Source organism: Stylophora pistillata, chromosome 1 (genome assembly GCF_964205215.1).
Source record: "Stylophora pistillata chromosome 1, jaStyPist1.2, whole genome shotgun sequence".
Lineage (NCBI taxonomy): Eukaryota > Metazoa > Cnidaria > Anthozoa > Scleractinia > Pocilloporidae > Stylophora > Stylophora pistillata.
The window spans coordinates 11,697,550-11,722,175 of NC_142519.1; the positions used below are offsets into that span (position 1 = coordinate 11,697,550).

A 24,626-nucleotide genomic window follows, 5' to 3' on the forward strand; every position below is an offset into this window, starting at 1 on the left:
GATTTTTTTACATAAAACGGGAGATTAATCATAAGTAGAGAGGAACAGAGGTTAAATTGGGAATTTCTAAGAATGTCACCTACCTGGGGAGACATTTCACTACCCTCTCCTTGACTTTTTCTCTTAACACTATGCGCATATAGTGTGCGCATATATTTTTGGATCACTACCGCTGGTAAACGCGGGCGGTGATATCAGAAATGTTGAGTGATGTTCACGAAGGTCTAGAGTTTCCCGGTGAACTTGTTGACGCTGCCATCATCCGGGGAAAGTATGAATTTTACCATTACAACGTGGATGGTTTCGATGATAGAGTGAGTGAAGTTGAAAATTAGAACAGGTTACTTTTCTCACAGATTATTCAGTAATTTTTGAAAGTGCTATAATGCGCGCATGAATCACTCAGATTCAAACATGTGGGAAAATGCTACATAAGTGTACATCTCATTTATAACGATAAATGTTATGCTTCAGTTTTGAAAACATTTCCTCGACTAGTCTTTTCGCAAAAACTGGTTAACTGCGTTGATACTACTATAACCCAAATGCAAGCTTCTGTAATGTGAACTTTATCATTTGACACTGGATGAGAATAGAGAGGAACAGTTTTGGTAAAAAATTATAGGTGATACGTTTTTGTAGCATGCGAGCATTAATATTTTTACACCATTGAAAACAAACTTTTGCTTCTTTCATCCCGCTCACACCAAAAAGACAGTTACAACACAGAGAGAAAAACGAAATTCATATGTATATGTCAATTTTTTTAAAAAAAAGAAAGTTTGAATAACAAAAGGAAAAGAAACACCTGGACTAATCATAAGTTAAATTAACAATTCCTGTGAAATATATAAAATTCAAATAACAATGGTCAAATCATAATATACATAATAGCAACAAGCAAATCATGGTTAGGGCTTGACTGAAACAACAAAAATTGATTATTTTGATCAGTCTGCTTTTTGTTATGTGGCAACAGTTATTGATGACCAATGAAGAAACATTCATTAGGTAACAAATATCATTGTTGTTGATTCTTCTTGTAAATGAAGGATACCTAAATTTGAGAAATGACTGGACACAAAAATAGGGTTGCAAAGAGGGATTCCTTATCCCATTTCATGCACAAGTTTTTGAAAATTTCATGCCTCAAGTATACTTTAATTAATTCTTTACACCCTAACATCAGTAAGTACAATCTCTCCATACTGTTCTCTTTAAGGGACTAGGGGGAGGGAAAACGACGAAAATAGCCAATTTCAAATACCCTGATCTGCCCTTGTGAAGGGCTTGTTTTACTGATCCCCCCCTCCCTGCTGATCTTCTCTTGTGAAGGACTAGTTTTGCTGCCCCCCCTCCTTGCTGATCTGCCCTTGTGAAGGGCTTGTTTTTCTGACCCCCTCCTCCCTGCTGATCTTTTCCTTTGAAGGGCTTGTTTTGCTGAAACCTCCCTCCTTGCTGATCTTCCCTTGTGAAGGGCTTGTTTTACTGACCCCACTGCTGATCTTCCCTTATGAAGGGTCTGTTTTACTGACCCCCCTCCCTGCTGATCTTCCCTTGTGAAGGGCTTGTTTTACTGACCCCCCCTCCCTGCTGATCTTCCCTTGCGAAGGGCTTGTTTTGACCCCCTGTCCCTGCTGATCTTTCCTTGTGAAGGCCTTCTTTTACTGACCCTCCCTCCCTGCTGATCTTCCCTTGTGAAGGGCTTGTTTTGCTGACCCTCCCACCCTGCTTAACCACTCCTAATTACCTTTTTGTTGCTGTCCTTTCCCTCCCCCTGCAAGTAATGAGTCATATTGATATACCATTCAAATGTTATGTGCTTCTATTGAAGGGTTGGGGGTGTGGATACAGGACACTGCAGACCATTTGTTCGTGGGTGGGTCATGTATTAAAGAATCAAAAGCATCCAGTACCCAGCCTTCAAGACATACAGCAAACTTTGGTTGAAATGGGGGACAAACCAGATTCTTTTGTTGGATCAAGAGAATGGATTGGCTGTGTAGAGGCCTGTTTTTATTTGGATCAGACTTTTGGAGTAGGTAACTATCAATGTTCTTGGTGTTTATTTTACTTGTGGCGGGTTTGCATTTCCAGTTTTTCTGAGTAATGTTGTAATAAAAGTGATTGTGCTAACTGGCATTCAAATTTTAGGTACAAAAATGAAAACAGGCTCTAATTATCCTAAAGGTTTGCCTTGGCCAAGAAGATGGCAAAACTCGAGTTTGACAGTCAAATTGTTTGTATTTCTTAAAAATTTAGGCCAAGAAACCTTTCTATGTGTCTTATATATCTCTTACAATTAGTATGGTAATAAAGGGTCAAATTTAGCAAAAAAGTCTCTTGTAGACAAGTATTTGGTAAGGGTTATGAATGCATTATGGAAAATCTGGCGGGCAAACGGTGAAGATTACCTAAAGAGTTTAGCCTTTTTTTGCAAATTTTTCTTGCTATACTTTACTGAGCTGTCTGCCATGGAATTGAAATTTTATTTCCAGTTATGAATGTTTTCTTTTTTGAAAAGACCCTAGAAAAAAGGGTGGTAGTAAAATAATTGGCAAATGCTGGTTATCTTGTTTCAGGTTTGCAGTAAGGTCATTCATATCCTACAAGGGGAATCTGTGGAGCAGAAAGCTGCACCACTTCTTCTGAGGCATTTTAAACAATTTGGCTCACCTGTAATGATAGGTAAGCTAATATTGCTATTAAGATTTCATCTTAGTGCTTAAACAGATTCTAATGCCTCATGATAGAGCTTTAGTGGATCAAGCATTAGTTACCTTTACAAGTTCATCAACAACTCCTTGTATGTTAAGATAGTTTTTAATGTAATCATCAGCTACCCAAGCAAGTTGTTGTTTGATTGGTTATGATTTTAATAACTAAAACTGTAATTTTCATCTCTATCAAAACTTCACTGCGATGCTATTCTTAAAAGATGGACAATTTTTCCAACAATTTGCATCAAAATCAGGGATGTGGCTCACCTACCATTATGCCTTGTGATGAGGGTTTCTTGACTGTGTAGGTTGCATTACTGCAGAGCAATGATGATGCGCGTCTTTGAGGATGTTCTAATATTTTCACCCACTTGACTAGTGGTCATATGTGTTTAATTTAGCTTTCTTACTTAATTGTTTAATTGATCACTCCCCTGATAAGGCTCTTCCCAGGCTAATGTGAAGCATCTTTATATTTGATATAAACAACCCTAACTGACAGTAGTCAGACCATTTGGCTGGTAACAAAGCTCAGCCCAAGAGTTGAACTTAAGATATCTATGAACTAATCTAGTGAGTCACAGGATGAAGGGTTTGAACAAGGGAAAACCAGATTAGGAGTCCTAGTGACATAATGGGCCTGTAAAGCTTTTCTTTTTTCATTCAAGACGTGGGTTTCAAATGTTTTGAAGATTATAAAATAAAACTGTCAGCTAAAGAGACAAGTGGATCAGTTAGGATGCAACAACCTGCTTCCCTAATCCTTTAATTATGGTTTTGAAACATGGCTTTGGGCCCATGGGCATTTGAGAAATGGTTCCAAAGGACCCCAACCACTTGGATAGACTGCCTCCTAGGACAAACGAAGAGTATTTGATTGGAAAATAAGGTCATTTCTCACTAGTTTGGAATGTCCCAAAAATTTTTCTATCCAGCCATTCTACTTTTGATTTCTACAGATACTTCACTTTGTCAATTTCATTTTTGTTTTTAGGTGGAGATGTCGATGCTTCATCAAAGACACTGCTTGGTATTTGCAAGACAAGCAAAGGATTTCACCTCTTAATTGCTGTAAGATATTTTTTCGTCAGTAATGGCTCGTTGTTTCCCTTTCTTGTTTGGTTCATATAGAAGGGCAACAAAGTTGATTTTGAAAATGTCATTGTATATTAGTTATCTGAATAAAAAGGTTTATCTGTTACAGGATCCACATTTCTATGGAGAGGCTGTCAGAACAGAACTCCAAGACAGTGGCTGGGTTCAGTGGAAGAACCATGATGATGTTTTTAAATCATATTCTTTTTATAATTTCTGTCTTCCACAGTTAAGTTCAGGGTAAGAATAAAGATGTAAGAGATACAAGACTTCTCTATATTTTTATCTGTTACAATGAACTCTTGCAAAGAGGCATTTTTTTTTTTCATGACAGGTAACAAAAGCCCATAATGCATTTGAACCATGATTTTGTTAGATTTTTAAGCCTGTTCTCCATTAATGTTCCTATTTGTCAAGAGCACAAAACTTATTTTTAGATTAATAAACAAACAAATTGGGGTGATGACACTGCGCTGATCAAATTTTTTTCCAGGCAAAAACAAATGAAAGATTGAACTTGAGCTCTTCATCTCACGAGCTAACTGAAAGATGCAAGATGCGTAACAAAATTTGAAATTAGTTTATTTGGACTAAGTAATTACAGTGTAAGTTCTTTTTTGTGAATTGTCTCTTGTGGGAAAATGAACATTTTGTGCATGGTTGTCCTTGGTTTGCCATTCTAGACATTTATTGGCTTTGATAACCTTGAAATTTGTCTTATTAAGTTTCTCCATAGCCCTGATTGTGTTAAGACAATGACCCCTGCTGGATTACTATTGGAAAAACAAACTGTGGTATTGGAAATATTTCCCAAAGTATTAAAAATATTTCATTTTTAACTTCATCTATGGCTTTTCCTGAGGATGGCCTTATGTCTGTGTTTTTGGACTTCAGATTGATAGATTTGGTTTTGAGATCTGACTACCTGTAATGTGGAGTGTTTTGGGCAAAAACTTCTACTTTGATAATGCTTGTTCTCTACCCAGAAGTATTAAAAAAATGACAAATAATGTACATGAAAAAACTGTTAAAAAGGGTTTGAGGTAACCTGCCTTGGACTTAGGACTCTTTTGAAAACATCTTGTCCCCTAATGTTTTTTAAACTGCAATGAGCTCCTTTAGTATGAGGGATGTGCCTTTTCTAAATTTATCCTCTTTTCAAGATTTGGCTTTTTATTTTGCATATGTTCAAATGTTGCCATGTTCTTCCCACCATAATCTCCCAGTTTTTTTTTTTGCTACAAAAAAGAAACAGTCCATTTTTCACTCCTAAATGTCATTTAATTATTTTACAAACAATTTTCAGGAAGTTAAAAAAAGTACAAATTAAGTTGCAATTTTCAAAACAAAAGCAGCTGGAGGTTGCAAAATGTTTTTGTTTTTACCAGCGTAAGTATTGCTGAGGGTTAGTAACTTAATTTTTCCTGCAATTTGGTTTAAAAGTATAAGTAAATTTTTCAAAGACAACAAAACGTGCTCGAGCAATCTATAGTCTTCAAAAAGTTGACAAGTGCTTGTTTTCACCAAATTACTCTTGAAATCATGTTGTTACTTATTTAAAAATGTTTTCATTTATATTATTAAGAAAGTGAACATTTCTCTAAAGCAAAAGTTTCATCAATAAGCAGTTCCAGGATTAATCCTCCATCTGCTAAAAAGATCTTTCAAAGAAGATGAGTAGTGCCCAAACATAGAGGGGTTTTTGTTGTTTTAGTTGTTTTTTTTTTTGTCTAAATGAGAACTTAACTAAAGTGAAAGTATTTTGTGGCTATAGCTAGGTGTTCCTGTCTCTGTACCATGAATTTTGGTTTGGTTTGTGTTTCTTTAATGTGACTTAGGTATAAGTAGTTGCAATTCTTGGTCAATAAAATAGAAAAATTTGACTTACTGATTAGCTTGTGCAAATCTCAAAAGCTAAAAGGCAGGTTTGTGATGTTCATCTTGGAAGTCTTTAAACATCCTCACTGAATTTGACAGAGCTGTCTTTCTTAAATCAACTGCTGAGGATGTTCTTCATTTATTCCAAAAATCACAACTGTTTCAATTAGTGGATACAGTGGAGTCCCATGATCTCAATTCCAGGTGTTATGAATAGAGACAAATAGCAGTTACTGACTTACACTTTCAAGACTCAAATTAGTGTAATGTAGCTCATACCTGTCTCTCCCATTTGACATAACTAAGATGCTGGAACTTCACTCTATCCATGGATTTTTTTGTCTTAGAATTGAGCCCCATTAATGTGCTATCACTCTAACAGATGTGCAGGTAAAGACAGTGCAGAAAGTGACTCTATTACCTTCTGACACATGTCTTTGGCTTAAAATTGTCGTGCTGTAAACAAACTAGTGAATACTATTTCTGGCAGTGTTCATAATGTTCACTAGATATTTGCAAAAGTTTGTGGCCAAGAGTCAAGTTCATTCTTTGCTTCTTGTGGAAACTTTGGAATCCTTTGGTTAACATTTTTTTGATTTGCCTTCTTTCTACTTCATTTCCTCTTCTTCACCTGACTCTTCTTCCTCTTCTTCTTTACCTGACTCTTCTTCCTCTTCTTCCTCTTCTTCCTTTTCACCTTCTTCCACCTCCTCTTCCTCTTCTTCTTCTCCTTCCTCCTCCTCCTCTTCCTCTTCTTCTTCACCTTCCTCCTCCTCCTCCTCTTCTTCTTCTTCACCTTCCTCCTCCTCCTCTTCCTCTTCTTCTTCACCTTCCTCCTCCTCCTCTTCCTCTTCCTCTTCACCTTCCTCTTCCTCCTCTTCCTCTTCTTCTTCACCCTCCTCCTCCTCCTCCTCTTCCTCTTCTTCTTCACCTTCCTCCTCCTCCTCTTCCTCCTTCTCCTCTTCCTCCTCCTCCTCTTCCTCTTCTTCTTCACCTTCCTCCTCCTCCTCTTCCTCTTCTTCTTCACCTTCCTCCTCTTCCTCTTCTTCTTCACCTTCCTCCTCCTCCTCTTCCTCTTCTTCTTCACCTTCCTCCTCCTCCTCTTGCTCTTCTTCCTCACCTTTCTCCTCCTCCTCCTCCTCTTCTTCTTCACCTTCCTCTTCTTTTGCCTTTTCTTCCTTTTCACCTTCTTCCTCCTCCTCCTTTACCTCCTTTTCTCCCTCCTTTTCTTTTTCCTCTTCTTCTTCCTCACCCTCATTTTCTTCCTCCTCCCCTTCCTTCTCACCTTCTTCTTCCTCTTTTTCCTCTTCTTCTTCACCAGCCTCTTCTTCTTCTTCCTCCTCCTCCTCACCCTTTTCCTCTTCTTCTTCCTCTTCCTCCTCTCCCTTTTCTTCTTCCTTCTCTTCTTCTTTCTCTCCCTCTTCCTCCTCTTCCTCTTCCTGCTCTTCTCCCTTTTCTTCTTCTTCTTCCTCTTCTTCCTCACCAATCTCTTCCTCCTCCTCTTCTTCTTTTTCACCTTCCTCTTCTTCTTTCTCCTCCTCATTTTTACCTTCTTCTATTTCCTTTTCCTCTTCCTCTTCACCTTTTTCAACCTCTTTTTCTTCTTGAGTTTTGCCCTCTTCTATTTCTTTTTCTTCCTCCTTTTCACCTTCCTCTATCTCTGCCTCTTCTATTTTTTTACCTTGTTCTATTTTTTCCTCCATTTCCTTTTTGCCTTGTGCAATCTCTTCCTCTTCCACCTCTTCTCCTTGTTCTATTTCTTCCTCCTCTTCCTCTTTACCTTTTTCCTCTTCTTGTTCCTCCATTTTTTCTCCCTCTTCCTCCTCTTGCTCCTCTTCCTTCTCTCCCATTTCTTCTTCCTTTTCTTCATTTTCTTCCCCTTCTTCTTCCTCTTCCTCCTCCTCTTTTTCACCCTCCTCTTCTTCCTGTTCCTCAGCTTCTTCGCCCTCTTCTTCTTCCTCTACCTCTTCTTCCTCGCCAGCTTCTTCCTCCTCCTCCTCTTCCTCCTCACCATTTTCTTCCTCCTCCTCCTCTTCCTCTTCACCTTCTTCTTCTTCCTCTTCTTCTTCTTCACCACCTTCCTCTTCTTCCTCCTCTTCTTCTTCCTCACCTTCTTCCTCTTCCTCTTCCTCCTCTTCTTCACCTTCTTCCTCTTCCTCTTCCTCCTCTTTTTCACCTTCCTCCTCTTCCTCTTCTTGTTCCTCTTCGCCTTCTTTTTCCTCCATTTCTTCTTCCTCTTCTCCCTCCTTTTCTTCCACTTCTTCCTCCTTTTCCCCTTCTTTTTCTTCCTCTTGTTCCTTCTTTTTCCTTTTTCCTCCTCTTCCTTTTTTTCCTTTTCCTTTTCGTTTTCTTCCTTTTTTCCCTCCTTTTCTCATTTCTTTTCCTTCCTCTTCTTCATCCTCTTCCTGCTCTTCCTCTCTTTTTCCTTCATCTTCCTTCTCCACTACCTCTTTTTTCTCTTCCTCTTTATTCTCTTCCTCGGCTTCATCATTGCTCTCTTCCTCTTTCTCTACCTCATCCATCATCTTCTCAAGTTTTTCAATCTCTAACAGGCGCCGATCTACATCCTTCGGGTATGACTGTCTTCCATGCACTGGGTTATCGCTTTTAAGGTTCCCTTCAATATAACAAGAAATACATTTTTTTAACTTGAATAACACAAAGCATGGAGTAATGTTTCCTATCAGTGTTCAGAGTGTATCTTAACATCAAACTCAACGTTATCCCAACGATCAACAGAAGAGCCAAAGGGAACCGAAATTTAGCTCTAACAATTAGCTATGATTAGGGGCAGAAAACGTTGGTAAGCAAGTAGGATAAATATTGTAAGAAATATACAAATGTTTTTAGAGACATGTTTCGGCATGCTTATGCAATCTTCAAGCAATGAGTTACTGAACGTGAGTAATTATATAACAGACAAGTAGATGAATAAAATATTTACAGTATGATGTAATACAACAGCGGGTACTAATTACAAACTCGCATATTTTTAAGCATTTTAACACATCTCCTTCTTGTAAGAACAAATACTTCCTTTCTTGCTTTAGTATTCTGGATTCTGCCAACAACTCAATTGATTTAAAACTTAAAGAAGCTTTTTATATAAATAAGATCAAACCTGAACTTAACAAACAATTACAGCATTATAACACTTTTCTAGAATTTTAGTTCACACCTTTAATTTCATGTTTGTTGGCACGCTGTAATTAGTACCCGCTTTTGTATTACATCATACTGTAAATATTTTATTCATCTACTTGTCTCTTATATAATTACTCACGTTCAGTTACTCATTGATTGAAGATGGCATAAGCATGCCGAAAAATGTCTCTAAAAAACGTTGTATATTTCTTACAATAATACAAGACTTTTATAGCGCCCATGCTAGAGTTCAGAGCGCTGTACAGCTGTATGGATAAATAAAATAATATAAAGATGACTGAAACAACTTACTAAAAGTATTAAGCAAAAACCTAATGACTAATTTTTCCTCTAAATGTCACAACTTTTCCTCTAAATTTTAAAGCAAGCTTTTATTTCCTGACTTTACCTTTCTGAGCTTGTTTTCGCGATTTTTGATTATTGATTTATATTTAAATTCATTACTAGCATTACTTGGGTATTAGGATTTTAGTGATTACAAATATTTTATTGATCCTTTACTTAGCAGGTTTGTAAAAAAAAAAGTGGTTAAAGAAAACGAAAAGTTTTGGGGACTAAAAAAAGTTACAAGGTTTGCCATACGATGGCTTGTGATTTAACGCCAAAAGTAGTGCAATTTTTGAATAAATCTTTCTACGAGAGCCAATTGATATTTCAAAGTTGATGTAATAAAACCCGAAATGAGCCAGCGCTACGGATTGGGACCACTGCCTTCTTGGTCATTCGTTTGCTCTGGTGGCCACCCCACCCACCCTACCCCTGAATCTTTTATGTTGTTCGTTCCAGTCCTCCAAAAACGCGACCCTCCTGATAATTCAACCATGATATGATAGAAATTGCAAAGAGCTCGACACACCCAAAAGAACAGACTAGCTTTGCTGAGACAATTTTTAACTTCAAGCTTCATAGCATTTCAATGGAAAAATACAGTACCTAAGTCAAAATTTTTTTAGCAAGTGATCACTGTTTAAATCGTCATTTCCTTTTTTTTTTTTTTTTAAGAGAAGTTGCTTATTAAAATCAACAGCTAACAAAGCTTAGCGCATGGAAGCTTTCCGGTTTAACACGCATTAAGAATGTTCTTTGCCTAAGTTTATCGTGTGGGGTCCAATTTTTGTTTGCAGATCATGTATTTGATCTTATTTGGCGAGTCACTGCTACCTATAGGTAGAGGGGTGTATAAAACTCTTCGAATATTTTCTTTGTTGACGTAACTACTCTAAATCAATTAAAACTCAATTTCGTCAGATGCCACTGAGCAAAGAATTAAATCACAACTACATTTTTGATGCTTACTGCACACTATGAAATCAGTTTAATCTTATTAAACAAGCAAAAGAGGTAGCCTTGGCTGTTTTAGAAACGGTGACTTTAACCCTGCTTGCATAATTTATCTCGTTCTTAATCCAGATCACAATTTGGATGATTTGAGCTCAGACCTGAACAAAATTTTGCATCCAGTGAAATCGCAGGAAGCAAAATTCAAATTTTCGGCTGCAGAGCGCGGTAGAAGTGTCTTGAAGTTTGCTAATGCATAGTATCATTCCAAACAAGAAGAGAGGCGTAACTGCTGATGGGAAAAGCTTGACGCCAAAATTTTCGATATGGGTAAACAATTATCAATTTTACGATTAAACCTACCTCGTGCATCAAGCCTATTTTTGGGGAAAGCATCGATGCTTGCAATAAAAGTCACCAGCAAAATTCCTAGAGCAGCCAGACGAATCATCATGGAGCGAACTTTAAGTCTCTTTAAAATTGTAGACCGCGCGAGGACGCCAAACTCTCAAGACTAATCCTGGAGTCATTCTACGATTTTCTTTTATTGAAAATACTTGAATACATTACCACCCAGCTGTAAAGGGCGTTTTTTGCTGATAAAAGATGCCGATTTTGTTTGCACGCCTAAAGCCATTTCTAAAAAGAAATTTTTTTCTTGACCAGGCATGCATAAAAAACTCTGCCAAATTATTTTTAGTTAGTTTAACCGGCCAAATGGATCAGTACATATTGATTTCTTTTATGAAAGAAGAATGGGTTAAGTCTTTCTTATAGTGTGTAATTTTGTTCGCGAGGGTTTAGATGTATTTGTGGCGGAAGATTTAGAGCGAATGGTTTTGCCTATGCAAATTTCTTTTTAAAGACTTGTGTTTAATGACCCGTAAAAAATTTTTGTGTTAGTTGATGGTGTATTCTTCAGTGTCATCTGTGTTCCTTTTGGTTATCATAAAGCAAAGTATAACTACCAAAATGTCTTAGCTTTCAATTCGGTTCAAGTTTTGCATGAAGAAGTTCTTTGAACCTCTGAAAAAGGTTCAACGACTTAGTTGTGTTATATAAAACCCATTGAAGTGTCACTTGAAGTTGCGTTGGATGGTCGACGCATGAGTGACTGAGACCAAAGAAAAGAATTTATTTTCTTTCAGAATACAAAGGCATCCTTCTAGAAACAAAAAGTTGTATAAATATACTTTTTCGCCCAGAAAATATTTTATAGCACTGATCCTCTTGCAATCAGCACTATTTTTTTTAGTTCCATAGGCAAAATCAAGCTTTGCTCATGACTTTTGACATTTTAAATTGATGTCGGTGCGCTATCTAGGATAAGGAAATAATTATCTGTACATTAAAAGGTAATTAAAGAGCTGAAGGACAATGGTGCTTCACTTGTTGTTCTGCTGACCACTCAACAAGCCTGCGCTAAAAAAATAGCCATGTTGTCACAGTGCTTAGGACCCACTCAGGTGTTTTGTTCTTTTTGTTCTTTCTGCTTCTGAAAGAATTTGATTTGCATTTGTTGTGTGTGCCGAACAATTTGCTTGAAGGGGCAGAGCGTGTATTGTAAATGAACAGTTTTTAAGCATACCCGTGATTGTTTTGGCTGAATAGAGTTTTTCGTCGCTTATATAAATGTTCTGCAGTTTGGAAGGTCTAAGCAGAAAGCTTCTCTTTTACACTCAATGAAACTATTCCTTAGGGACTTTGTACTTTTAGAGTCCAAAAGGAGCATGGGACGTGATGAAGTGCTCTTTGGACAACGCCACGAATATGAATTAAATAGAGGCAGTCATTCATAGCGTGGCGTCCCTTCATTTCAAAGGAAGTGGTGTTTCTGGAAAAGCCTACCCAACCGGAAAAAATTACCTCCGTAGAAAAATTTAATGGACTTCTCAGTATTAGGGCTGTTTCTCTATCTTCAGTTTTCTTTTTAATAGAAGGCGACGTTTTATCGGTGTCCTGTTTCTGCGCCTTGTAAAACAATCTCTATGGTGGACTAAACATTTATCAAAACAGTCCAATACCGGTGTGCGTTTTATGCGTAATATACAGACATGTTTACTACGATTGGTGCAATTTGATTTTTAATAATCACTGAATTGAAAAACGAAGCGATGGCAGGCATAAGTTGTTCGATCTCCTTTGTACTTCTCTTATAAATGCAGCTGGTAGACTTAAACTAACATGTAATGCGAGCGTAAATTTTCCTCTCGTGTCTGGAAAGATTAAGAGTACTATTCTATTGACATTTGAGGCACACAAAAGTCAGCCAAACGAAATGAATGGAAAACAATGCAAAAGCAGTAGGCCTACCTAACAATAGAAGGCTCCTTAATCATTTTAATGATCGATTTTATCACGGAACCATGAAGAAAATAATTTCACATCACCTAAGCAAATTTATCGTAGAAGTAATAGCTCAATAATCTGAAGCCCTTCGTGAAACCAAATTCCAGCGAACATAAATTTTCAACGTCTCAAATGAAGAAAATTGTTCGAAATCAATTAATATATCATAAGAATGCCAAGCGTCCTATTTTTACGCGTCGTCGCAGCTCAATAGTTTCTTTAATACTAATCGCTTTAGCGTCTATGATTTTTTTTAGCGTAAGATACTGGTAATGAAGAAAAGAAGCTCTCTCTCAGATCTCCTTATTGATTAATAAACAAATTGGCCTTTCTTGATTGCCTTAGAGAAAGGCAGAGTGAAGTAAATTCCCGCTGCTCTTTTTATGGAACCATTTTAGGTGACTGACCACGCACAGAGGACATAAATTGTTCTAGAAAACCATCGAAACAAAGAAAATGCAAACTTAATCCTCGGAAGAATTCATGCTCATTTGTTTAACCCGCTGGGAGACGAAAACTAGCTTAAAGCGAAAGAGACAACATTCAATGCCTAAACAGTACACATCGTATTTTAATATGAGGTTTTATCATTTTCTCTTGGAATGCAAACTTATTAATAATCTTTCGACTGACGCTATTTCTTACAGTGGCATCCATAACTCAAAGATAGATCTATGCATAATCATTATGTGATCAAGTAATAATTGAGCCTTCTGCTTTTGTTTATTAATTGCTGGAAAAAAAAATTATCAAAAAGGCATCAATGGTTGCCATGATTGAGAGAGGAGGGGGTGACGGGGCAGGGTGGTCCAGTCAGTAATTCTCTCTTCTGACTGCTATACAGTTCCTTGTAAACAAGATGGGAGAATTTGATGCTATATCATAACCTGTTTACAAGATAACATTGAAATCAAAAGAAGAGGTTGCTGCGCTCGCCGCTGATTAGCTGTGTTATCACAAAGCTTAGGGGGTTGCTATATAAAACGGATCTTGACTGGTACTCAGTTATCAACTAGAACTTTTCTTTGAACTATGAAACGCAAGAGAACTGATGCAGACTGCAGCTTGATCGCTTTTTGCAGATCAGTGCACTGTCGCAACATCGCTCTTGTATCCAAGATTTTATCCGCCCATCCCTGGTTGATCAGACGTTTTCTAGACTGTGATGTCTCTGCTACAAGGAAGAACATTTATTAGACCTCTTTCTAGTTTTTAGCGTGAGTATTTTAAAAGATAATGGCTGCCCCTAATTAAATTCGACTGAAAGGGTTTTGCTTTAGTGCGTATTGCGCAAAATTTGCCTCTACTATCTAATCGCATTCACGCATGTAACCTCAGTGAGAGATAGTCTGTTTATTGCTTTGTGTTGCACCCTGCAAACATTTATTCGGTAAGACTAAAAGCAAAAACGACTGATATTACTTCATTTCAAACTGCTTAGTACTCGTTTGCTTCCACTTTTACCTTGAAATCGTATTGAGCAAATTAATTTCCTATAACTGATATAAATTCTCACTACTAACATTCGAGGGAACGTATTGCAGTCATTAAGGAGAATTGGTAGGTTTTTTTTTTTTTTTTTTCTTCATCTGTTACGCCGTCAATTTTTTGACCATTTACTGCATCAAATCCACCATTCAAGATGCTTTAGGAGCTTCATCTGTAAACAACTTTGCCATGATTTAGGTTGGTGCAAATATATAGTCCTCGCGAGTCAGTTGGAAGAATACTTCCACTGAGTCATGGTATGAAATACTTTTTGTTGTGTTCTGCTCCTATCAGCCGATTATTTACAGTGGAATCCCGATTTCTCGTACCTCCAGGGGAAACGCAAATTGGTTCGAGAAATCGGGAGTTCGAGAAATCGGGGGTGAAATTACAAGTGAAGCAAATCCGAGGGAAACAAGGTTTGGTTCGAGATATCGGGAGGTTCGAGAAACCGAGGGTTCGAGAAATCGGGATTCGACTGTTTTTAAAAAAAATAATGATCAGTTTATCTTAAACTGGTATGTTTCTTGAATGCTAGAACTGTTAAATATTAAACATGCTAGACAGTGAGCTTTTAACTTCCAAAGGAGCCTTTCCGAAAGGCCATTTTATGCAGATGCTTTTCAGATAATAGGATAGAAAGGGCTGTAAATAATAATATCGACGTTATTCATGTCCACTCTTTCGAAAAAAAAGGTATTGAAGCAAAAAACCGCTAAGAAGCGTCATTTTCATTTAACGACCAAAATGTCAAGTGTTTGTGGTACTACGCCCACCCGTGCAGAAGTTTACTAATTAGATTTTAAGACAGGTTTGCGTGGGAACGTTTGATGAGAAGCATGGCGTGAGACATCGAATACATATTATGACGACCATTTGAGCAATGCATATGTAGGTAAAAAAAAAATTCAGTGGTAAATTAGTCTTCTTTAAATGTAGTAGTTGAATAAAGGGGGTTAGATTCTAAAGAAAACTGTAGCGCTGCGTCAGTGGAGGGGGGTGGGGGAGGGCAATACATGTGTGTAAACAATAACTGATACTTTAAATTGGCCACCTTGTAGAGTTTCTGTAGCTGACGTGTCGAACGTTAGGTCCTCGTCAGAGCCAATTTACTTTGTCAACTCAGTCGATAAACCAAATTAAATGTAGTATAGTTGGATTGATAGTCTTGCCTTTCCTGCAAAGTAAAATCTTGGCAAATTTGCGGCAATCTTCGAAGAACACTTGGGCCAGCAAAAGAAACGACACATGCGAGAAACTTCCATTTGGCCAAACAAAAAATTAAAAAAACAAATGTTACTTTAGGTAATTAAGGTTTAATTGTGAACAAAGTAACAATTTTTCCAGTTCTCTTACTTCTTAATTCTCCAACTTAGGCCTGAAACATCACTAAATAGCAAGTTCGCCTTGGCAGATTGCTCCTATGTATGCATCATCAGAAATGTTATGAGTCAAGCTTTCCCTGGGAATCCAGTTTGTCGTTTGCAATTCTGAAACATTTTTAAAAAATAATGAAAGTGAAAGTGAAAGTGAATGATTCGATACCTTAATAGCAGCATAGGCTGAATTGCTAAGGTCTACAGTGTTACTAAGGTTGAGATCGGACGTCAGCATTATCAGGCGCCTCTGGCAGCCGCTTTAGTCCATGTAACGACCTCACCTTTTCCCCCACACATCCCACCCCAGGGGAGGACATCCATCACACAGTAATCTCGTGTGTGGGAAATTAACGTCTCCTACCCCTAACCCTGCAGGAGACGGGACCTCCATTTATTCGTCCTTATCCGAGAAGACTAGAATATCTAACCATTTCATTGATGTTATAGAAAGGTAGCAAATTCTCCTCAGTTATTTTAAGACCATGAGTATTGGTCCGGCCGGGGCTCGAACCCTCGACCTCCCGCACAACACAATCCGGCGCTCTAACCAATTGAGCTAACCAGGAGGCGGTTGATAATGATATTAATAGTAATATTGATAATAATAGTGATGATAATGATAATAAAGTAATAATGAAAATAAAAATGATAACATTAACATTAATGATATTAATAATGATGACAATGATAATAACAATGATGGTATGAGTATTCAAAAAATAAAAAAACCTTTCATACAATGCCAAAGCACAAGCTTTCAGACATTCCTCAACTTTATACCTGCCAGATGATGTACAATCATAATAGTGCAACGGATATAAACTGTCAAACCTCAACTCATCCCTATTAAGTACGCCAATCGAGGTGTCCAAGAGTATTCATGCTTAGATTAGCTTCCTACCTACCGAGCGCGAGGGCTGCACTAAGGAAAACACGCCCGAGTTGGCGGCAGTGCGGACTGAGCTGAGCGGGTTTTACAAAAACGACCGAGGGCCAATATTCTGCAGTACAGCTCAAGTAAGACAGGTTAGTAAGTACATTATAGGGCCCTCGGACTGAACTTGATTACTCAAAATTTGCCGGCTTTCGAGTAAAAAAGTGCAAGGCTTAGTAGTAATTAGTAATTTAATATTTATATTGCGCAAATTAACATGTGGATATGATCAAATGCGCATCACAACACTGTTCGGGGGACTTTGGCCAGACTGCATCAGCATTTTACAAACAATCGAAAGAAACTTATTTGAAGATGTCTCTTCCCCCCAATTCCCAGTAAACTGGCCAGACCACATCACAGTAATTTCGTGAGTGGGTTCTTTAACGTCCCCTGCCTAACCAAATTATCTAATTAATAGATGCAGGAGACGGAAAGACCGTTTTCGTGAAAACAGTGCGTATAGCAAAATCATGACCAAATAAGAACCAGTCTAAACGGTCGGATTTACCCCAAGACTACCTTGTCATTCAGCTAACTTGCTAGAACGACACTTTTTTATCTAAAATAAAACAAAACCTGCTCGCAAATTTTTTTATTGAACTTAAGCCAAAATAATGATCTATGTGGTCATGTATGGCTACATGTGCAATATTTTGTCCGTGGAAGGGTGTGGTGTAGGGTGATATCCCCTTAAGAAGCATTGCCACCTGAAAGGTCATGGTTTTTGAGCCGTTTTGGTCTAAAAACGGGTGTAGATTTGAACCACTGTGATCCTAAATCGAGTATCAGCCTATTAAAGTATTTGTCTTTCCAACTCCAGATGATTATAAGAAAAAGAGAAAAAAGCAAAAATAATTCTAGTAGAATATTTTTTTCTCGTTGACTGAGTGGGATTGAGTAATCAACGTTCGTTCCGCAGTCACTTTTAGCTTATACTTAGTTGAATATTGATGAAGAATCAAATTCTGATGAGTTATTCTCTGTCCGAGGAAGTGCATTAAAAATAAACATTCGAGTTCGAGCTAAAATGTTAACGGTCAGGAATCATCCAGTAACGTTCTATGAGAGAAGCGAGGAGGGGGTGGGGAAGCGAGTTGTTGGTTATTTAAGGGGGTTGTAAGACATTCAAGTATTCTTCCACAACTCGTATGGGAATAGTTATTCAGTGTTACTTTTAGCCATCAGTGGAAGGTTGTTACAAATAAACATATACACTTCAATGCGGATCATTTCACTCCTGCTTTAATATCCAACCCTCGTCACTCGCATTACAAAGCATTCAAGATATTATCAGAAACTCTTGTATTTGTTTCCATCTTACGGGGGGTTAACATGTGCAGCAGCATCTTCTTTAAGCTCGACATAGTTGCCCTGTTTGTCAAGATCGGTTCTCACGATACGAAGTTCCACGCAGTGGTTGGGTGGCAATGACACCGACTCCTTTGTTCTGTGAAATGCAAAGCAAGGGAAAAGTTTAGGAAACCTCATAAGTGTCGCATTACATCTTCAGATTTGACCGATGCACTCCATCAACCGCTGAGCGTTAGTGGCTTCAAAGAGAGGCTGGGAATAAAACATCAATAGACCTGGCGAATACCTTGAGCTGTTTAATATTTTCCTAGTAAGAAACAGGTTATAAAGATTTTGACATAAAAAGTATTCACTAATTGAAATTAACCATTCAATACAGAAATTTTCCTCTTAGGATACAGAAGTTAGACCCCGCAACTTTGAAGATAACTATCATCAGGATCAGAGTACCTCGTGTTATCTTCTAACCGAGAAAAATGTTATGGCAACTAGTCAGGCTTAGCTCAGCTTAGTCAGGAGCTGCGTTTTTATCCAGCTTAATCAAACTACCATGCTATAAAAATGAAGTTAGTTTTGTACTGTAATATTATAATTTCACTCATAGCCTTGAGAGTTCACTGAACATGAAAAAAATGAGAAGTCCTTCTAAATGGCTCTGTTTGTCGATCAGTGCTTTGAGGAAAGAGCCCGCCAATCTCTGAAAGAATGGCACATGGCATAACATCTCAGAGGTTTTCTAACAACAAAGAAACCTTACTGGTAAGTAGTATTGAAGTAACATCTGTGATAGCCTCCATTTTTGAGTAGGAGAAGCATACTAACGTCGCCCTTTAGATAGCCATTACGAAAGGTCATTTTTCTCAAAGGACGGGTCCCAGCCAGTCGGCGTCTCCTTTTTCATGACAGGTCCGTCAGCAGGAAAGTTTACGCCGTGAAAAATGGACTTATGCCTGAAGCAGTTGCCTTCGAGGCTCTGCGAAGAAGCAAAGCATATAATCCACGACGTGAAGAAACACTCTAACAATGTGTTTGTTACCTTTTAACGGACAAATTACTCAAACACTACATCTTTAAAATATTCTTTTAATCACCTTTTGCTTTTCAAAAATTAGGACCAAAATGGATTGAAGGCTGCGGCCACTCACAAAAAAAATTCAGCCTGATGAAACAGTAGGCTCTTTGTTTCCAATGGCTCTTAATGCAACTGATACCATATCTACATGTCTATAGTGGACTACTCTCAGATCTTCCCCAACAATACAGTACAAGTGAATCGCAATACTGATATAGAAAAAGAAAACAGAAATAATTGATTGAAGAAATATAACTAACATTTGTAGTTCATCATATACCTAATGTGTCCACTGGCTGTAGCAAGTCCTCCATCCTCAAATGTAAACGTCTTTTCATATGACATTCTAGCTGGAAAGGCTTGCTTGAAATAGTCGGGCATGTCGGCAGGGTATTCAGTGAAGCATCTGTTTCCATATTGAAACGCTGACGACAGTATGTCAAAGGAGAACGGAAGTGGTGCCCCTGTGATGACTTTAAAATTGGCTATCTGTTTCCCCCTAAAATCAGTTAGAAGGAGTAGTTTTCCAGTTTGATTTGTATCTTTTTGAGGGTCTTCGTAAATTTTTCTTCTTTAGTAAATCCATTTCCACTTACCCCACATCAAGTTTCTTTCAATATTTGTTTTAGGAATTCTTACGTGACTCCACCTTCAGTTTAATTTTTTTAGCCCGGCTGAACAGTTAATTATTTTTGCAGTGAGTAAATCTATGCTGATCTGTTACAGATACTTACTCGTAAGGTTTCCCGTTGCCTTCTCTTTTGATGGTAAATTCATGGCCATTGACCCAGCCCTTCATTTCATATCCCGTTTTCATCATGTCATCTGGGATAATCTGGATCAACGAAAGAGAAAAACGCAATGAAAATAAAACCAGCTTATTTTCAGGGTGGACTCAAAGGTGTATTTTAAAATGCTTAGAGAATTATGAATTGGTTCATGCATAAGACAAGGGCTAGTGAAAAGATCTATTAGAAAGGCCAACAAATAGTGCTCCTTACGAATCAGTGAGGAAGACAGTTAAATGATGACATCAAAGGCAAGGCTGCTCGCGGACGCCGAACGAGAACTCTGGAATGTTAGAGAGATTGTGCGTCTAAACATTCAAAGTTTTATGTTTTGGAAAGTTTCCTTCGTTGTTAGGTCTCATTCAACAGAGTTTTGTGGTCTTCGGCATTACGGCTGTTTTCTCATCTTTATTATTGCAAATTTTCAAGATAAGTCGTGCAATTCTGCTTTTCGCTTTCCTTTGCCGATATCATGAATGCTTTCGCTTATGCTTATCTCTTTTATTTTATTACCCTGGATTTACAATAGACGCCGCACTTGGCCTCGTTCTCGTGTACTTATTTCGGTTATCGTTTCTCATTATAAATTCTTGTTCCGTAAGTTTAAGGACCTGCTTTGAAACTCTCTGAAACAAAAGGATCGATACAACAAAAAGTGAATTAGATTCTAGCATTTTCATGTCGGAGTGTATTTGGAATATCAATACTTTCAAAATGATTTTACTCAGGCTAAATTGGTCGGCCAAACCAGTTGCAATTGGGGTGGTCGCCCTATTACGGTTTCTTTCTACTTGAATGTTGGCACGAGGTCATGTCATTTGTCGAAAAGACGTTTTTTCCGTGAGGACAGTTTTTTTTGCAAGGATGTTTGTACATGTAAATTCGTGACTAAGTGAGTGTATCGTGTAACCTACCAATCGATTGCTTCCCGGTTGAAGTTAACGTTTAAGCATGATACGGCGGGTTGAATCGAAATTTCTTCTCTTCATTTCTAAAATAGATTGAATTTGCTACATTTCTTAAACCCGGGAATCCGCTTGCCTACTTTGAAAGAACCATGTTGAGAATGAATAACTTGCTTGCTAAAGGACTTCGAACCGATGAGGCTTAACTGCAGTAGCTGACTCCTTCACTGAAATCGTGAACTGATTGCAAAGTCAAGGTAAATCAACCCTTCAAATAGCCAAATCGAATTATGCAAGATAATATATATATATATATATATTTAGTATAATTTCAGAGCTGAGCAAAGAGTTTCCAGCGATCTGATTGGTCGAGCGATTCCTTATATGACGCTATATAAACCGCTCCACGCGGTTTATATAAAATGTTAAAATAAAATGTTAATAAATGTTACTGAAATGTTATGATTTTAGAAATCTCTCTGTTGTTCAGCTCTGAAATTACACTAAAACAATTATTCGCCTCAGCTTCGGTGAATATTGTCGAATAATCCCCTCGACTTCGTCTCGGGGATTATTCGACGATATTCACCTCACCTTCGGCGAATGATTGTTAAATATAATATATGATATATCATGATTTTGTCATGTACGTCATTTGTAGATTTACTTCATTTGTCATACATCTGTTACGTTCATTTGGTGCCCGACACCGTGAAAAATTGTAGATTTGTTTGCGTATAACAATCTATCAGGATAAAAATATTTGTAATGTGTCGTTGGTGGGTCAATCTGGAGAAGATTCATGGCCGGATTCTTAGATTTTATCACGTGACTCTTAAAGTGAATATACGAGGTTAGAACTTACTCTTTTTCCCTTTTTAAAGTGACACCTTAACTTATGTCGTGTTAGGCTTACGTGGAAAACAGTTCAGCTGCTTTAAAGGCTGGAAAGATTACGTTCTGATTAAAAATTTTTAAAGAAACTAAAGGATAAAAGATGAATGGGGCGGCTGGTTTTGAGCCACTTTAACAATTAGAGGGGATAAATAATTTACCAAACTCTTTCAATGCACGGAGGAATAATCAGTCAGTCTACTGGACTATTATTATTGCCACGATGCTTATCACGAAACTAATCTTTAAGATGCACGAAAACGCTTCCCCGAGTAAGAGAGAATGGAAAGCAGTTAAATTATTTAAGGTTTACTTGCAGTATACAGTGGCTACGCGCCATTGCTAAGTTTTGTCCTCGTCATTGTACGAAAAAATTATACCGCTGTACAGGGATGAAGTACCAAAGAAAGGCTTATGCCTGAACAACTCATTGAAAATCATTTCTGCGATTTATACGGGAAATCTGGTTATTTTCCTGGTCTTTACTCGACAGAATACCACGAAGTGATACGGGATATAGTCTATAATTGTCACACAGTTGGGTTTTTGCGCAGAAGCAAACGGAGACAAAAACGACTGTGGCTGTGATTGAGTTACATTATGATCAATTTCAAAGCGGTTGAAAATGTAATCAGAAAAGAAGATTTAAAAACAAAAAACTGTTAACAACTGGATGAAAAATGACAAATAGAGCTTGAATCGCAACAAAAGGTCCCTTCATCGACATTTCGTACAGAAATAGGACATGAAAAATACCGTGACCAAACAAATAAAAAAAAGAGATAAGCATTTTGGGGAAACTGACTCTTCTGGATGTATTACGTTAAGCGGACACCCTGTCTTAAACACGAAAGTTGTGCTACCCGGTGCAGTACAGTTTGTAACTCGCAATAATTGATCAAGCAGAGATTATCAATCATTAAAGTTGGCTTAGGGTCTACAGATAATTCCCAAAAAAATATAACGAGGTATGGATGCTTTCATGGTCCAAGGGGTGTAAGATATTTGACTGACATATTCAGTGACGAAGTTTTACCTGCTTACACAACGAACATTTTGTATGAGTTCGTTGGCTTTTCAATGTTCGGATATTCTTCAATCATTTCCGTAGTCATTTTCTTATGGAGAAAATAACATGAATAAAATCATGTCGGACGTTTGTTTGTAAATTTGAATATCTTAACGTAGGTTTGAGGCTAAGTGCTCTGATGCAAAATCACCTGAAGGATGAACCGTTTCTTAACGCGAAAATTTTTATTAAGAAAAAAAAAAGAAACTCTTTTGTTGCTGGTGTTTCTCAAAACGATCATCTACATGTAACAGAATTGAACTCAAAGCAATAAATTCTAGTGAATATGACACGGATATACTTGTTTGGTATCTCTAAAAACAATGTTATCACTCAAATTGTGATGAATCACTTCCAAACTAAACCTTTCTTCATCACTTCCCACTCGTTATCGAAAATTTCCCTGGACTGGGGCCTACTTGAACAGTTTCTGTCGTTTAGATGTTGCGTACGTGATCTCGTCTTTAACTTCGCACATGTGGAGTTGAGAGGTAATATCTCTTGAATAAGCTGTCATTCTACAATTTCTTATTTCCTTTTTGCGATATTTATAGCCACACTGAAATAATACCTATGCTTGTTTTGAGGCATGTGAAAAACAAAAGAAAAAAAATGTCGAGCCATAGTTATCCTTCAAGTTGTTTTGAGCGCATGGCTCTTTTTAGCCTAAGTGAGATGTTCATTTTTGTTGCCCTTTGCTTTCTTGAATGAAAGAAAAACCCTAAAGAGCGAATGGAATGAAGTGAAACCGCTGGCGAACTTTAAAATTTAGAACCTTTTTGTCTTAACAGTTATTCCAAGTAATTGAAAAGAGCCTTGGAGAGTATGGAAATCAATATCACGCGTTACGCGTCGAAATAAAGCGTGCACCGAAAGAGCCATTTTCAGAGGTTTTCGTGCCAAGGGTAGATCCGCTTAGATCAGATTGATAAAATGATTTCTCACAAACATTTTCCTAGTATGTTTTGTGGGTTGGATCATATTTCACACTGAGACAGATCAATTTTGGGCCTCCTCTTTTTTTGTTTTAAAACATAAGGCTTGAAAGCACATCGAAGGTCCGGCGCTTATTTACGATAAGGCCAACAAACAATCACGCACTACCGTGACTGAATAGTGCTTCTGTGAAATACTGCAGCAGCTGTTAAATTTGTCTTAAAATTTTCAAGGGAAGCCCACAGGTTTAACATAGCAAAGATGAATGCCAAAGAACGAAATAAAGAACAGCAGTTTGCCTTTTTCTTGTTATAATCCAGGCAAATTCTTAAATCTTGATTTCAATATCTAATGTGATATGTACAGTGTACGCCAAAAATTTGAAATCGGCCGTAGCGTGACAAGAGTTTGAGGCATAAAGCGTGACATGATTTCATAAGGAGGTCAATATTATGTCTTCCTTTATTTTTTTGTTTACAAAAATTTTATATAGAGCTTTGTTTAATTCATTTGAGAATCAATGAGAAGCAGTTGGTGAAATCATTAAGGGGTTTCCTGACAGAGTTCCGAGAAACTAAAAAGATTGAAATCAACAAGATGGTTCTTCGTCGATCGTACGCTTTTACAGTTGGGGAGCGATGGCGTAAATATTCGTATTATAATTAACCTTAAAGATTGTCAACGGGAACAGTCACGTCACATCAACAGATAACAAAAATCAAAATCTGAAGTAAGGTTCCTGACCAGAGAAAATGAAAGACATTAAGGTGAACAAAGCCTTCCCTGACAACAGATTTTCTTAATTCGCTATAGACCATCAAGGATATTACGTTCGTCTGATAAGGAACTACTGGTGCAGTCCCGCTGCCAACTTAAGACGTATGGGGAGCGAGCATTTTCCTTCATTGCTCTAAAACTGCGGAATATCCTCCCATTAAGTGCAAAACGTTGTGAGTCAACAGAATCTTTTTAAATCTACTCTTAAGACGTACCTTTTTAGGAATTATTTTGAATTGTAAGAATCAATGACTGTTTTTTAGGCTTTTTTCTTAATGCTACATCATCCACTGTTGTGAAGTGTTGTTGTTTCGGTAGAGAAACAGCCCTATATAAGAAGATTATTATTATTATCTTTATTACTATTATTATGGGCAGTAAAACGTTAGGATGTGTCATGAAAGTATTCAAAAGAATTAACTTAGGATTATGTAATGCATTCTTTTACTCTGTTGGGTTATGTCTTGTGTGTGGTATTTGTATCTATCACGTAATTCGTATTCTTTACTTGTGTAATTAACCTTTATTCTCTATATTCAATAATTTTCTTCCCTTTCTTTCTCGCACCTTGCATCCGTATATAAT

The 24,626-nt window shown here is 37.5% G+C and overlaps 2 protein-coding genes, 1 long non-coding RNA gene and 1 pseudogene across 3 annotated transcripts in view; 2 read left to right on the plus strand and 2 right to left on the minus strand.

Annotated features, from left to right (window-relative positions):
* Nucleotides 1–180: 180 nt before the first annotated feature.
* Nucleotides 181–4,659, plus strand: LOC111342393 (ufm1-specific protease 1). Its single transcript, XM_022949466.2, has 5 exons — nucleotides 181–314; nucleotides 1,835–2,038; nucleotides 2,583–2,688; nucleotides 3,715–3,791; nucleotides 3,925–4,659. Exons 1-5 carry the CDS (start codon nucleotides 201–203, stop codon nucleotides 4,057–4,059), a joined length of 636 nt encoding a protein of 211 aa, XP_022805201.2. The 5' UTR covers nucleotides 181–200; the 3' UTR covers nucleotides 4,060–4,659.
* Nucleotides 4,660–5,074: 415 nt separating this feature from the next.
* LOC148741221 (uncharacterized) lies at nucleotides 5,075–10,669 on the minus strand. The gene is made up of 2 exons (XM_088736965.1): nucleotides 10,500–10,669; nucleotides 5,075–8,310 (listed from the first exon to the last, which is right to left on the minus strand). Exons 1-2 carry the CDS (start codon nucleotides 10,588–10,590, stop codon nucleotides 6,302–6,304), a joined length of 2,100 nt encoding a protein of 699 aa, XP_088593091.1. The 5' UTR covers nucleotides 10,591–10,669; the 3' UTR covers nucleotides 5,075–6,301.
* Nucleotides 10,670–14,972: 4,303 nt separating this feature from the next.
* Nucleotides 14,973–24,626, plus strand: part of LOC148741222 (uncharacterized) — a 10,344-nt gene continuing 690 nt past the window's right edge. Inside the window, exons 1-4 of the long non-coding RNA XR_015992804.1 lie at nucleotides 14,973–16,378; nucleotides 17,800–17,910; nucleotides 18,205–18,359; nucleotides 20,461–20,622. This is a non-coding gene — a long non-coding RNA (uncharacterized LOC148741222). The remainder of the gene's footprint in view (nucleotides 16,379–17,799; nucleotides 17,911–18,204; nucleotides 18,360–20,460; nucleotides 20,623–24,626) is intronic.
* Nucleotides 16,393–19,504, minus strand: LOC111342383 (GFP-like fluorescent chromoprotein amFP486; annotated as a pseudogene).